The following is a 14,654-nucleotide window of genomic DNA, read 5'->3' on the forward strand; positions in this document are numbered from 1 at the left end:
AATGGGCCTACTAGGCTGGAAGGGAGATGTGGAAAGAGGCTGTGTCACTTTCTCCTCATGCTCGAGAGGGGCTGGGGGCTTGTCTCAGTTGGGCGAGGGGGCTATGTCATGCGCCCCCCCCCCGTGCCTCCAAAAGTGCTGTTGGCTGCTGCACCCCGGTTGTGAAGAGGCACTAAGCACTGGCCAATATCGGCCCCAAGTCTGTGTCTCCGCCAGATGGAAGCGCCGATCCCCGCCTTCCATTTTATTCTCCATCTTCCCTCCTCCCCCAGCTCTCTCACGTCTCTCGGGAACACCCGCCCCCGTGCCCGCGCGCGCCGTGAGCGTGTACTGGTGAGAGGCTCAGCGAAAACGCGCGCCCGCGCGCGGGGCGGTTGCGCCAGGAAAGAGCGCGCGCACTTGCGCGCGCGCCCCCGTGCTGCTCCGCGACCCATTTCAGTGAACAAAGGATTTTGCTGGAATCTCTCAGCGCTATACCTAAAATGGCGCCCGGCGCGCTCGTCTGAGCCACCATAGAGATGAGGCGGGGCGGACGGCTAGAGCGGCGCCGTTGGCACTTTTCTCCCGCACTTTACACACGGCCCGGCTCTGCCTCACTGGTAGCGTGAGGAGGGCGCTGTGAGCCGCGCAATGGCGCGGGAGAGCGAGCCCGGCTCGGAGAAGGTAAGGTGGGGGGTGGGGAGCAGAGCGGCGCCTTCTCCTCGCGGGCTCGGCTCGGCGGGAGCCGGCGCCTCCCCGGAGCAGGCCGGGGAGCCCCGTGGCCGCCCCGCAGGTGGCTGTGTCTCCCCCCCTCCCCCCAAACCTCAGCGCGGGGTGGTGGCTGCACTGGGGGGCCAAGCCCTCCCCATCCCCCGCTGCTGGGGCGGGTCCCTGCGGCCCCGGGGTGGGGCTATAACCCCGGCGGGTGACTGATCCCTGCGGATTCAGCGCAGAGCCAGGCGGCCGCGCCCTGCCTGTGTCTGACCCGCGTGGAGGCGACTAGAGCCAGGTCCCCCCCAGCCTGCAGATCTGACGCGCCTCCCCCAGCACCCGCTCACTGCTAAAGCTGATATTAGATCCCCCGTCCTTGACAGGGGCATCCTCAAGGTTACGAAGTCAGTACCCAGAGTCCCGCGCCGGGCCGGCCGTTCCCTGGTTGCAGCGGGCGCCCCCTAACTAGGCTTCCAGAGCCCCTGATTGGAGTTTTCATAATTTTGCCCGATAATATGGCTAGGGATTTTAAAACATTTTTTAAAAGTTTAATCTAATTCAGTGTTCACAGTTGTAGGAAATTAGGACAGGCCCAAATACTTATTTTAGGATAATAGATGTTGAGGTTCAAAAAGTTAAAGCTTAGTAACTGTTAAAGCACAAACTGTCAACATTGCATGTCAAAATATACACAGTATATATGCTGAAATCAATCTGTAGTTCAAGCAGCACTTTTCAAACTTAACTGTACATTTCAATTATTATTCATGAAATCTTCTAGTAATTTGTATGTACAGTGAAATCAGTAAAAAACGACAGAGTCCTGTGTCACCTTACAGACTAACAGAAGTATTGGAGCATAAGCTGACCTCTGACTAAGTGGGTATTTACCCACAGAAAGCTCATGCTCCAATATGTCTATAAGGTGCCACAGGACTCTGTCACTTTGTACAGATCCAGAGTAACAGGGCTACCCCTTGATAGTAAAATCAACATTTACTGATGCATACCAATACAATCTAGTCCTTTTAAGCCTGTCTGTTATGCATACAGTTCATATGTGAATATTCTAAAATAACCAATAATACTAAAAAGCAAATAAGTATGTGCTGGTAAATGTCATGTGCTCTCTTGGACCTGATTATCTTCTCCCCTAGATCTGGGTGTGGATCTTTGGGTGACTGGGATCCTTTATATATTTAATATGTCACAGTCTCTGCTGTATTAATTATCTTTTAACATGCACTGGGGACATAGGTTGTAAGATAAAGAGTTGTTAGTACCAAGGCTCCAGTGGAGCTGCCCTACCTTCAAGATGCTGAAGAGGTACAGGGCATCCCAAGAGCCCCTGGAATCTGCCAGGTTTGGGACAAGACCCAGGTCCTCCTTTTTGGGGGGTGGTAACCTATCAAAAGAAAAGGGCATGCAGGGGAGATGATAATGAAGATGGCCATATACCCTTCCCCACAGGTTTTTCTATGGAATGTGATTTAGGGCTCTTCCAGATTCTGATGAGCCTGGTGATTGCTCTGATGCAGTGTCAGCCATTGAAAAACAAATGGAAAAACTCATGGGAATTTGAAGAAGCTTGAAGGTTTCCTGTGATGATTTTTTTTTTTTTTTGGTCTCCTTTTTCATGATGGCACCATTGTGTACACAAATGCAGCATATTGTTTACCACCAGTATTTTTTGTATTAAAATACATTACATTTTAATTGAAGCCTCTTACATGCTCTTAAATTTTACTTCCAGTTAATTTTAACTGAATATAACTACTCTAGGACAAAGGTTCTCCATCTGTGATATGCTGAAGTACTTCCTGCTGAAATACAGAGGTTGTTAGGTCATATGGTGCTGGCTTTCATCCTTATTTCCAGCTGTGAAGTGTACTAAAGATAGCTAAAAATACAGTAGATGCTTTCCTAATATCTCTTTTCCACATAATCAGGTGATTCAATTATCACAGGACTGTTTTGCAGTCATAGTTGGGAACAGAGGCAGTCAGTACAATTGAGAGTGGGAGGGGAGATGGTCCATTGAAACTTAATGTGTGGACCACAACTTTGAAAAAATTGAGACTCCCTGTTCTCTGCTTTATGACTAGTTTCAGATTACTGTATATACTCATTCATAAGCCAAATATTTTTGGTAAAAAAGTGACGCATCAGAAAACAGTGGTTGGCTTATAAATGGGTCTACACCAAAATTTGATGATTTTAAACTCTATGGAATCATTGAATATCTAATACATTGTCGTTTTGTTTACTTGGAGCATCTGCAGGCCTGGAGCCCCTCAGCTCCCTGTGGCTGCGGTTCGCTGTTCCCAGCCAATGACATTTATGTATTTAAACTTTCTACCAAAATCTTTTGCAGAGCTTCTACACTTGTGTACAAATTCTAATCTCATATGTATACAGGCTGTCTAATACTAGTCGTAATAATTGCATAAGAACCTAAATTAAGTCTCTCAAAAGTAATACAATAGCATAGCTTCTTCTAATACCATCTTGTCACAGGATAGTTGGTTCCTGTGGATAACCTATACCCAGCTCCCTTGGATCATAACAGATGAGTCCGGTCCACTCAAAGGGAGGGGCTTGAATACACCTGACCCTAAAAAGCTGCTAGTGGGTGATTGAGAGAGGTGTGCCTGAGGCAGGAAAGCCACAATGGAGTGAAGCTAACTCCCATGGTAGGTTTCCTGGAGCAAAGGGCCAGATCCTCAGGGAGACAGCCCTGAGGCTGCTGCCCAAAAGAGGGGCCAAAGCTGGTTAGAAGTGGGAAGTTGTGAGGCCTGTGAGTGGGATAGAACTGAAACCTGAAACTGAAGACTGGGTGAAGACTGTTTTTCTGTTCAATTAAGAAAACAAAACTCCTTGAAAGATTGGGTGTGGCAGCGTATATTTTGGAGCTGGAGTGAAGCCCTGGTCAGTGATATATCTAAAGTGTCCAAGAACAGTATCATTCCAAGTTAAAAAAAAAACTTTTTAAAAAAGAAAAAACTAAAGATACTAAGTAACAACGTAGCTATTGATCATAACATGCTAAATCTAAGGATGTAAAAGCAAGACAGAAATGTGCCTTCATAATGAACAAATACATTCTTATCAGCAAAGAAATGCAGATTTCATCACAACAATAGCAACCTTGACTCTGAGCCTTATATTTTGGGGGCCTTTTATGCATATTTTTGTATCTAAACAGATTTTTTTTGGAAGAATATTATTAAGTCGGAAATACTGTCAGTTAACTATATTCAGAGCAGAGGATCTAGAGATGCCTATAAAGGCTTTTATAAATCTAAAATAACCTATTGTAAATTGTTAAATGTTTTTCTTTTGGTAATGTTACTTCTAATTACTGTTGGAGACTAATGTAATACAAAAGTGAATAGCTATCAGTTTTGGGTAAAATTTTATATATATATATAACACACACACCAGCATTTGAGGCTGATCAATATTCAATAATGTTTATCCCTTGGATTTTCAAAGGGATCTAAGAGTAGTAGGCGCTCAATTCCTTTAGAAACCCAAGGCTACATATAACACTTTTTTTCCCAAAAGGACTGTGTTCATGATTACTGACAAGAACTATATTTATTTATTTTTGGTCAGAGTAAAGGTTGTTCTGTTGTTGAAATATGTTCTTACAGAAATGCATATGTTTTTAAAACTAATTCTTTTTGAATTTTGTAAGACATACTATTGTTCTTTTGTGAATGTACATGAAGGTATATAGCTTTTTACAATTTTAAATGGGATGGACTGGTCATCAGATTATTATGTTAAAGGATTGTGAGTAGTACTACCCAAACAAATTATCTCCTGCAGTGCCTGCCTGACAAAGATGCACATGTTCACTATGTAATTAAGTTAGTCACATGTTCATGTGCAGCACAACATAACTACAAGCTGAATGCTGGTAAAATATGCTTTAAAACAGCTCATAAATTGTCAAACTCAGGGTTAAAACCCTGGTCTGTTGCCTACACATATAATGCTTAATCTATTAGTTCTCAAAGCCCTCCTAGCTCATTTATCGAATTTCAGTGCTTCCAGGACCTGTAGTTCTCAAACTTTTGTACTGGTTTCACATTGCAAGCCTCTGAGTGTGATTCTCCCCCTTCCCCCCATTAAAATGCTTTTTAATATATTTAACACTATTATAAATGCTGGAGCCAAAGCAGGCTTTGGGGTGGAGGCTGACAGCTTATGACACCCCCCATGTCCTCACGACCTCCTTGAGGGGTCCCAACCCCCAGTTTGAGAACCCCTGTGCAAGATAACGCCTCTGAAAAACATAGATTTTTTTTTAATCTGTACATCTCAAATCACTTTATAGAGTGGGTAAATATTATCCTTATTTTGCAGTTGGCCAAGAAAAGATATATAAAGCAGTTTGAGCCTGTATGATCTGGTGGGTAGACATGGGTCAGTTAATTTAGAAACTTAGAAATTGGCGTTCTGTTTCCAGCTCTCCCACAAACATTTTATGTAACCTTTAGCAAGTTACTTAAGGGCAGATTTTTTAAAGGTCTTTAGGCACCTAAAGATGAAAATTAGCATTGGTGGGTTTGGAGAATAAGAATATTCTTCACCGTGGTTGTTTTGGTTTTTTTTTCTCCCCATCACTGTTTTCATTGAAATGATCATGTCTAACTTTTGAATAATAGTTTTAAAAAACATTTTACTTTTCTCTTCCTTGAACACTTCCTCTTGCGTTAGGTAGACTTTGGACATGGGCTGTGTCTCAAATTTTGTGGGGTAATGTGACTTTGTTGGGCAGGTAGGACACTGAGATTTCAGAATTGAGCCATTTTAAGTCTTAATCTCAAAAAATACTTCCTCAATCTGAACACATTTTAGTTGTCATGGAGACAACCCTAAAAATAAGACGGTTACTCACCTTTGTAACTGTTGTTCTTCGAGATGTGTTGCTCACATCCATTCCAGTTAGGTGTGCGCGCCGCGCGTGCACGTTCGTCGGAAACTTTTTACCCTAGCAACTCCAGTGGGCCGGCAGGTCGCCCCCTGGAGTGGCGCCGCCATGGCGCCCAATATATATCCCTGCCGGCCCGCCCGCTCCTCAGTTCCTTCTTGCCGGCGACTCCGACAGTGGGGAAGGAGGGCGGGTGTGGAATGGATGTGAGCAACACATCTCGAAGAACAACAGTTACAAAGGTGAGTAACCGTCTTTTCTTCTTCGAGTGATTGCTCACATCCATTCCAGTTAGGTGACTCCCAAGCCATACCTAGGCGGTGGGGTCGGAGTGAGAAGTCGCGGCATGGAGCACTGCAGTTCCGAAGGCCGCATCCTCTCTCGACTGCTGGACCAGGGCGTAGTGGGAAGCAAAGGTGTGGACCGATGACCAGGTCGCTGCCCGACAGATTTCCTGGATGGGCACACGGGCCAGGAAAGCCAGCGACGACGCCTGCGCCCTGGTAGAATGCGCAGTCACACGGCCCGTAGGGACATGGGCCAAGTCATAACAGGTCCTGATACAGGACGTAACCCACGAGGATAACCTCTGGGAGGAGATAGGAAGCCCTTTCATACGGTCCGCTACCGCCACGAAAAGCTGGGGGGATTTGCGGAAGGGTTTGGTCCTCTCTATGTAGAACGCGAGAGCTCTACGGACATCCAGCGAGTGGAGCTGCTGCTCCCTGCCTGAGGAGTGAGGTTTTGGGAAAAAAACCGGGAGGAAAATCCCTTGGTTGACGTGGAAGGCTGAGACCACCTTGGGTAGAAAGGCAGGGTGTGGTCTAAGCTGCACCTTGTCTTTGTGGAAGACCGTGTATGGGGGGTCCACCACAAGGGCTCGGAGTTCCGACACCCGTCTAGCTGAGGTGATAGCTACTAGAAAGGCAGCCTTCCAAGAGAGGTAAAGCAGGGAGCAAGTAGCTAACGGCTCAAAGGGGGGCCCCATGAGCCGGGACAACACCAGGTTAAGATCCCAGGTTGGAGCAGGGGGACGGACGTTAGGGAATAACCGTTCCAGCCCCTTAAGGAATCTCGACACCGTCGGGTGAGAAAAAACGGAGCGACCGTCCGCACCCGGGTGAAAGGTGGAGATAGCTGCCAGATGGACTCGCAACGACGATAAGGCCAGACCATGTTCTTTGAGGGACCAAACATAATCTAAGATTTCGGATACCGAAACTTCCATAGGGCGGAGATTTCTCTCTACGCACCAACAGGAGAAGCGTTTCCATTTTGCCGAATATGTGGCTCTTGTGGATGGTTTCCTGCTGCTCAAGAGCACCTCTCTCACAGGCGTGGAGCAGCGCAGCTCGGAACCAGTTAGCCACGCAGGAGCCACGCCGCTAGGTGCAGCGACTGCAGGTCTGGGTGACAGAGGGACCCGTGGTCCTGGGTAATCAGGTCCGGATGAAGGGGCAGGGGAACTGGGTCGGCTACGGCCAAGTCTAGCAGCATGGTGTACCAGTGCTGTCTGGGCCATGCCGGGGCCACCATGATAACACGAGCCCTGTCTCTGCGCACCTTCAGGAGGACCTTGTGAACCAGAGGGAACGGAGGAAACGCATAGTACAGGTGGGTCGACCACTGGATGAGGAAGGCATCCGCTATCGACCCCGGCTCCCTGCCCTGAAAGGAGCAGAACGCTTGGCACTTCCTGTTCCCCTTGGACGCAAAGAGGTCCACCCGGGGATAACCCCACCTCCGGAAAATGGAGAGAGCGACGTCCGGTCGAAGGGACCACTCGTGTGACAGGAAGGATCTGCTCAATCGATCCGCCAGCGTGTTCCGTACTCCGGGAAGGAAGGAAGCCTTGAGGTGAATGGAGTGGGCTACGCAAAAGTCCCAGAGTCGTATCGCCTCGAGGCACAGGGAGGAGGACCTGGTGCCGCCCTGCTTGTTGATATAATACATGGTCGTCGTGTTGTCCGTGAACACGGCTACACAACGACCCTGAAGCTGATGACAAAACGTTTGGCAAGCAAGGCGGACCGCTCTCAACTCCCTCATGTTGATATGTAGCCCCACCTCCTCCTGGGACCATAGGCCCTGCGTCCGCAGGGTCCCTAGGTGGGCCCCCCAGCCTAGATCTGAGGCATCCGTTGTCAGGGATACCGAGGGCTGAGACGGGTGAAAGGGAAGACCCGCACACAATACGGACTGGTCCCCCCACCAGCCGAGGGAATCTAAGACCTTCTGGGGGACTGTGATTAACATGTCTAGCGGTTGCCTTGGTCTGTAATGACTGATAAGCCACAGCTGGAGAGGCCTCATGCGGAGCCGAGCGTAGTCGGTCACAAAGGTGCACGCCGCCATGTGGCCTAACAGGGTTAGACATGTCCTCACTGACGTCAACGGGGCTGACCGCAAGCGTTGAACGATCGCCGCCATGGTCTGGAACCGCTGCCGAGGCAGCGAGGCCCTGCCCACAGTGGCGTCCAGGACGGCCCCGATAAATTCCACCTTCTGAGTGGGCCTCAGGGTGGACTTGTCTGTGTTTATCAAGAGGCCCAGACTCGCAAACATGCCGGTGATCACGCGGACATGGCTGTACACCTGCTGTTCCGACGTGCCCCGAATCAACCAGTCGTCCAGATAAGGGAACACGTGGACACGGTTGCGCCGAAGATGCGCCACGACAACTGCCATGCATTTTGTAAACACCCTCGGGGCCGTGGACAGGCCAAACGGGAGGACCGCAAATTGATAATGACGAGCCCCCACAACGAAGCGGAGGAAGCGTCTGTGGCGTGGCCAAATGGCAACGTGGAAATACGCGTCCTGCATGTCGAGGGCGGCGTACCAGTCTCCCGGATCCAGGGATGGAATGATGGTCCCCAGGGATACCATGCGGAACTTCAACTTCACGAGGTATTTGTTGAGTTCTCGCAGGTTGAGGATAGGCCTGAGGCCCCCCTTGGCCTTGGGGATCAGAAAATAGCGGGAATAAAACCCCTTGCCTTTCTCGTTTTCGGGAACCGCCTCTATAGCTCCTTTGCTGAGGAGCGTCTGCACCTCCTGCCGAAGGAATTGCTCGTGAGAGGGGTCCCTGAAGAGGGACGAGGAAGGAGGGCGGGAAGGAGGGAACGAAACAAACTGCAGGCGGTACCCCGTCTGCACCACGCTCAAGACCCAGCGGTCCGATGTTATTTGGGACCACGCCGGGAGGAAAAACGAAAGGCGGTTGGAAAACGGAGGGGAAGGATCCGTAGGGGAAACTGTTACTGCGCCCTCGAGCGCACCTTCAAAATGAAGGCTTAGGACCAGGCGGGGGTTTTGAGGAGCCTTGGTTCTGCCCCCCTTGGTTCCCCGACTGCCTGCGCCTCCCGTTCCTGCCGCGGCGCCTGTAAGGGTCCTGCCGCTGGCGGAACTGGGAAAACGGCCGACGGTGCTGCTGTTGTTGCGGCCTAAAGGGTCTACGCTGTGTCACGGGGGTGTGCATCCCGAGGGACCGCGCAATGACCCGGTTGTCCTTTAAACTCTTAAGTCTGGGGTCTGTCTTATCGGAAAACAGGCCCTGGCCTTCGAAAGGAAGGTCCTGTATCGTGTGCTGGAGCTCTGGCGGAAGGCCGGAAACCTGCAGCCAGGAGATGCGACGCATCGTAACTCCTGACGCGAGGGTACGGGCAGCCGAGTCCGCAGCGTCCAGGGAGGCTTGCAAGGCCGTGCGCGCGACCTTCTTGCCTTCGTCCAAGATGGCCGTGAACTCTTGGCGAGCATCCTGTGGCAGCAGCTCCTTAAATTTGTCCACTGCCACCCAGGAGTTAAAGGCGTATCTGCTCAGCAGGGCCTGTTGGTTAGAGACCCTGAGCTGCAGCGCCCCAGCCGAATACACCTTACGGCCAAGGAGGTCCATCCGCCTGGCTTCTCTGGATTTGGGGGCCGGAGCCTCCTGGCCGTGACGCTCCCTATCGTTCACCGATTGCACTACCAGTGAACCGGGAGTCGGGTGAACATGTAAATATTCGTACCCCTTAGAAGGGGCCATGTACTTCCTCTCGACTCCTTTCGCTGTCGGAGGGATGGAGGCCGGGGACTGCCAGATAGTATTGGCATTGGCCTGAATGGTCCGTATAAACGGCAGGGCGACCCTGGTGGGAGCATCGGAAGAGAGGATGGTGACAATTGGGTCCTCTATCTCCGAGACCTCCTCTGCCTGCAGACTCAGGTTTTGAGCCAATCGCCTGAGGAGGTCCTGGTGCGCCCTGAGATCCAGCGGGGGGGGACTGTTGGAGGAGGTACCCGCCACCGCCTCATCCGGGGAGGAGGATGATGAGACCCCAGGCACAATAGTGTCCAACTGAGGGTCTTCCTCAGCCCTCGCCTCTGTCTCCGGAGCCGCAGCGGAGTCCTGCTGTTTGGACCCTTCGTCCCCTTCCGGGGAGGGAGGGGGGCGAGACAAAGAGGCTTCAGGGGCCCTACGCTCCGCAGTCGCCGGCCTAGCAGGGAGCTGCTGGGGGCCCTGGGCCTGATGGTACGCCCAGGGTGTCCAGAATCCCCACTGTGGGGGGCCTTGGTCCTGCAGCGGCGGATCAGCAAACAGCGCCGCCTGCCGGTCGGTGCCCAGCGCATAGCCGCTGTCCGTCTGGGAGGACACGGACGGCTGCCTGGAGGGCCACGGCGGGGCCGACCCTGGATGGTACGGGTCTGCGCGGGCCGGCACGGAGGATCGTCTCGGTGCCGGGGACCGGTGCCGGGAGTCATAACGGTGCCGGGATCGGGACCGGGATCTGTCACGGTGCCGGGCGCTGCTTCGGGACCGGGATCTGTCACGGTGCCGGGCGCTGCTTCGGGACCGGGATCTGTCACGGTGCCGGGCGCTGCTTCGGGACCGGGATCTGTCACGGTGCCGGGCGCTGCTTCGGGACCGGGATCTGCCACGGTGCCGGGCGCCGCTTCGGTGCCGGGACCTACTACCAGCTCGGTGCCGGGAGATCGACCGGGACCGGGACCTGCCACCAGCTCGGTGCCGGGAGGTCGACCGGGACCTGCCACCAGCTCGGTGCCGGGAGGTCGACCGGTGCGGCGAGTAGCGTCGGGACCTGCTCCTGGAGTCGCGGTGCCGGTGTCGCGTGGAGCCTGACCGCGACCGTCTCGATGCCGACCGGTGCCGCGAGTGCGACCGGTACCGCTGAGGGGAGCGGTGCCGGGACTGCGAGCGGCGTCGGGATCTGGAGCGCCCAAGACGTCGGGGCCTGGATGGCGAACGACTGTCCGTGGGCGGTGCCGACATCATGGGCTTGCCTCTGGACGTGACCCGCACCGGAGGAACCGGGGGTGGCAGCCGAGTAGGCTCCGTCAGGGCAATAAGGTCCCGAGCCGAGGCGAAGGTCTCCGGTGTGGATGGGACCATTATCTCAACCCCAGATCTCATGGGGGAGCTCGGCGGCACCGGACTCAACAGACCCGCCGGGCCCGGAGTCAACGGTGCTGACGGTGCCGGCGGCGCCGCGGCCGATGTCGAGGCCGGGCGTTCAAGCCGGGTCTGCCTGGCCGGAGTATTAGACTTCGACGGCCTAGGCTCTGATTCCGGTGCCGGAGAAGGTCGGTGCCGAGGAGTCTTCTCGGTGCCGGAGCGATCCGGTGCCGGTGCCGAAACCACGGTCTGCGAAGTCGACGGGTCAAGTGCCGCCTCCATTAGGAGAGTTCGGAGCCTCTGATCCCTCTCCTTTTTTGTCCTCGGCTTAAAAGCCTTACAGATGCGGCACTTGTCAGATCTGTGCGATTCCCCGAGGCACTTCAGGCACGCTTCGTGGGGATCGCTGGTAGGCATGGGCTTCTTGCAGGCCGCACACTGCTTGAAGCCTGGCGAAACAGGCATGAGCCTGGCGCCCGGTGCCGGGAAGGGCTAAGCCCCCCGGCCAGGAACTACTTAACAGCTATTTACTAAACTATCTACTTAACAATACTAATTAACAACTATCTATAGAACTAGAGATAAGCGATAAACAAGCGATAGAAACTAGGAGAGCTAGGGACGTGGAGGACAGCTATGCCGCGCTCCACAGTTCCAACGACCGACACGGCGGTAAGAAGGAACTGAGGAGCGGGCGGGCCGGCAGGGATATATATTGGGCGCCATGGCGGCGCCACTCCAGGGGGCGACCTGCCGGCCCACTGGAGTTGCTAGGGTAAAAAGTTTCCGACGAACGTGCACGCGCGGCGCGCACACCTAACTGGAATGGATGTGAGCAATCACTCGAAGAAGAACTGAAAGATACCGTGGCATGCTGTGTGTGTACACAAGTGCACTCTTGCGTGCGCACACACTAAAGGGGGATCCAAGTCAGCCTTGTGCTAGAGTTGAGATTGGAGCCTCTGTATAGAAATTTATCCTTTTTCTAGATTTTAAATTGAAGTGATGGAACTAGTTAGCAAATGTATAATCACTTTATTAGCCCCAATCTGGTTTTAGAAGGCACTGATTGCTTATAATGAATGAGTATTATTGGTAAATTTTCAAAGTTTACTTCATATCATTGAATTACACAGAGGGCCAAATTCATCCCTGACATAATTCAGTAGCAGTCAGTGGTGTAACAGAATAGATTTGGTATGAATTTGACTCTGTTTTCACAATCTCATGTTTTGTATGACAGTGCATTATTTTGCACAAAAACAAATATAACTGAAAATAATGAGTCTTATGGAGTATTTAAAATAAAACCCAAAACAGTTAATTTGTTGTTTACTAACGACTTAATCTATAGGGGACCATGTTTTTTGTCTGAAAATCAGAAAGAGGGATGGAGAATACAACTCGAATGTATTATTTCTTTTTTTAAAATTATCTGAATTAAGATATTGTCATAATTTAACTTTTTTTTTTTTTTTTTTAATTCTAGACCTTTAAGCTCCTAGGAATCCTTGATGTCCAAAATATTCCCTGTTCACGAGAGTCAATACTCTATGGGTCACTTGGTTCCCTAGCTGTGGGCCTTGGACATTTTTTAGCAACCAGTGAGTTTTTTTTTTTATTGTTTTCCTGTATTTCCTCTGCAAGAGAGGTTAATTTTTCTGCTTGGTTTTGTTCTGCTAGTTGAGAGAAATAAAAGTAGTTTGGATAATTGTTTTCATTATCTGTTTTTTCTCTTTCAGGTAGAGTTAGAAGATCTTTTGACTTTGGAATGGGAGGTTTTGTTTTGACAACCTTAGGATGCTGGTATATAAGATGTTTCTTGAATTTTGACAGACCAGTGCTGCAAATTTGTACATATATTCCTGTGCTGTTCTGTCACCTTTCATACTCTTTTTCTTGGAAGACCCTTCATGACTCTTAGCCGTGCCTCCTTCCTCTCCTTTAAATGCATTCCCAAAACTTATTTTTGCAAGGATGTTCATAAACCTTAAGCTATTAGACTTGATATTTTTAATAAAAATTAAATTTAAAAAAGTTTCTGCTACATGTGGCTTAGTCTCCTAAGAGACCTGCAGTCCTCTTGTCCTCTCCTTCCTTCATGTCTCTGTTTCCTCCCAGTGTCAAGTTTTTCAGTTAAAATTGTAGCTTAGGCCATAATCTTGTGAACACTTAAAGATGTGCTTATCTTTAGGTACATAAGTAGTCCCATTAAAATCAATGAGGACAGTTCACATGTTTAAAACTATGCAGGCGTGTAAGTATTTGCAGGATTGGGACCAAATTCAGATCTTTAAAAGTAAAAAATAATTCTATGTTTAGGAATCAATTCTGTAGCTGCTTTCACATGGGAATTCCTTGTGCAAAGTGGCTGTAGAACCATGCCTTAGAGAATTAGCAGCTGTGCTAATATTTACATAAATGCTTGTAAAATGTCCAGTTATGATGTGTAGAATGTACAGTTCATATTAACTAGTTGAATAGTTGTAACGTGTACTGTTTTTTTTCTTCCTTAAGGATATATTGCAGATACAATCATGCAAAACTAAGGATCCAGCAAAGAATTATTCAAGAAGGGATGAGAAACAAGCTCTTATATGAAGGTAGTGAATTTGATCCTGAAAGAAAACAAAACAGCAATCTAGAAAACAATTCTTAGCTTATCACAGAGCAACCCAATGGTCAAATACAACCTGTGGGGTATTAAAATGGAAGTGCAAAGGCACACAGCTTGTAAGTGTGGGATGAGAACACAACTGATAACCCACACAATTTTTTTTTCTACTGGACTCAAACAAACTACTCAGTCTGTTAAAGACGACCCTAACAAATGTTAGAGTTCTGTATAGATTTAAAAGTTGTGTATATTTATATGCAAATCAGGGATGGCCTTCTAGTTTCTGGCCCATTGTGTTTGAAAATGATAAATTTAATTGCTGAGGATTAATAAGTGTTTCAGACTTGTTTAGAACAATGGTGTGTAGCTCTTCGAAAATGACTAGAGGCTTTGGCATTATTTTACAATAAAAGAAAAAATTAATCCAGGCTATAATTATTTTCCCATATCTAAACAAGATGTTTATAAATATTTAAAATTAAATGCAATTTATATCTAGGCTGTTTAATATGAAATTATTCCTACTAATTATAATAAAAGGAATATTAATCTGACTGAAACAAAATGAATAATGTAAAGATCCTTCTTATCTCTGTGAAACATAGTATAATGGGCAACTTCTACTAGTGATGTTGGCTAGTTAAAGTTAAGACACTTTTTTAAATTGAGGATAAAGATGGGATGTTCTTTACTATTTGAAACTAAAAATGAAATAATTTACTAATAAATCTTCAAGACGGCTATTTGATACTGTTTTGTACCTTATGTTTGGGATACTTTAAGTCCCAGTCTTCCAATTAGAGCACTACTTTGCAGTAGCCTGTACTATTTACAGTTTAATAATTGGGTAGAGCGGTACCTGGTTGCCTTGATTAGTTACATAAACCACTGTTGGGTTGATATTTTATTTTGAAATGTGCATAATATCGTTAAATTGGTGTTTTGAAACTGTACCCTAAATTTATCATTTCTGTATTTGTCAAAAAAATTAAATTTTATTTAAAAAAACA

General features: G+C 49.0%; 1 protein-coding gene across 1 annotated transcript; it reads left to right on the plus strand.

Moving 5' to 3' along the window:
• Nucleotides 1–429: 429 nt before the first annotated feature.
• On the plus strand, nt 430–14,654 carry LOC115648831 (cytochrome c oxidase assembly protein COX20, mitochondrial). The gene is made up of 4 exons (XM_030557031.1): nt 430–663; nt 12,517–12,631; nt 12,770–12,833; nt 13,545–14,654. Exons 1-4 carry the CDS (start codon nt 631–633, stop codon nt 13,684–13,686), a joined length of 354 nt encoding a protein of 117 aa, XP_030412891.1. The 5' UTR covers nt 430–630; the 3' UTR covers nt 13,687–14,654.

The sequence above is a fragment of the Gopherus evgoodei genome, chromosome 3 (genome assembly GCF_007399415.2).
Source record: "Gopherus evgoodei ecotype Sinaloan lineage chromosome 3, rGopEvg1_v1.p, whole genome shotgun sequence".
Taxonomy (NCBI): Eukaryota; Metazoa; Chordata; order Testudines; family Testudinidae; genus Gopherus; species Gopherus evgoodei.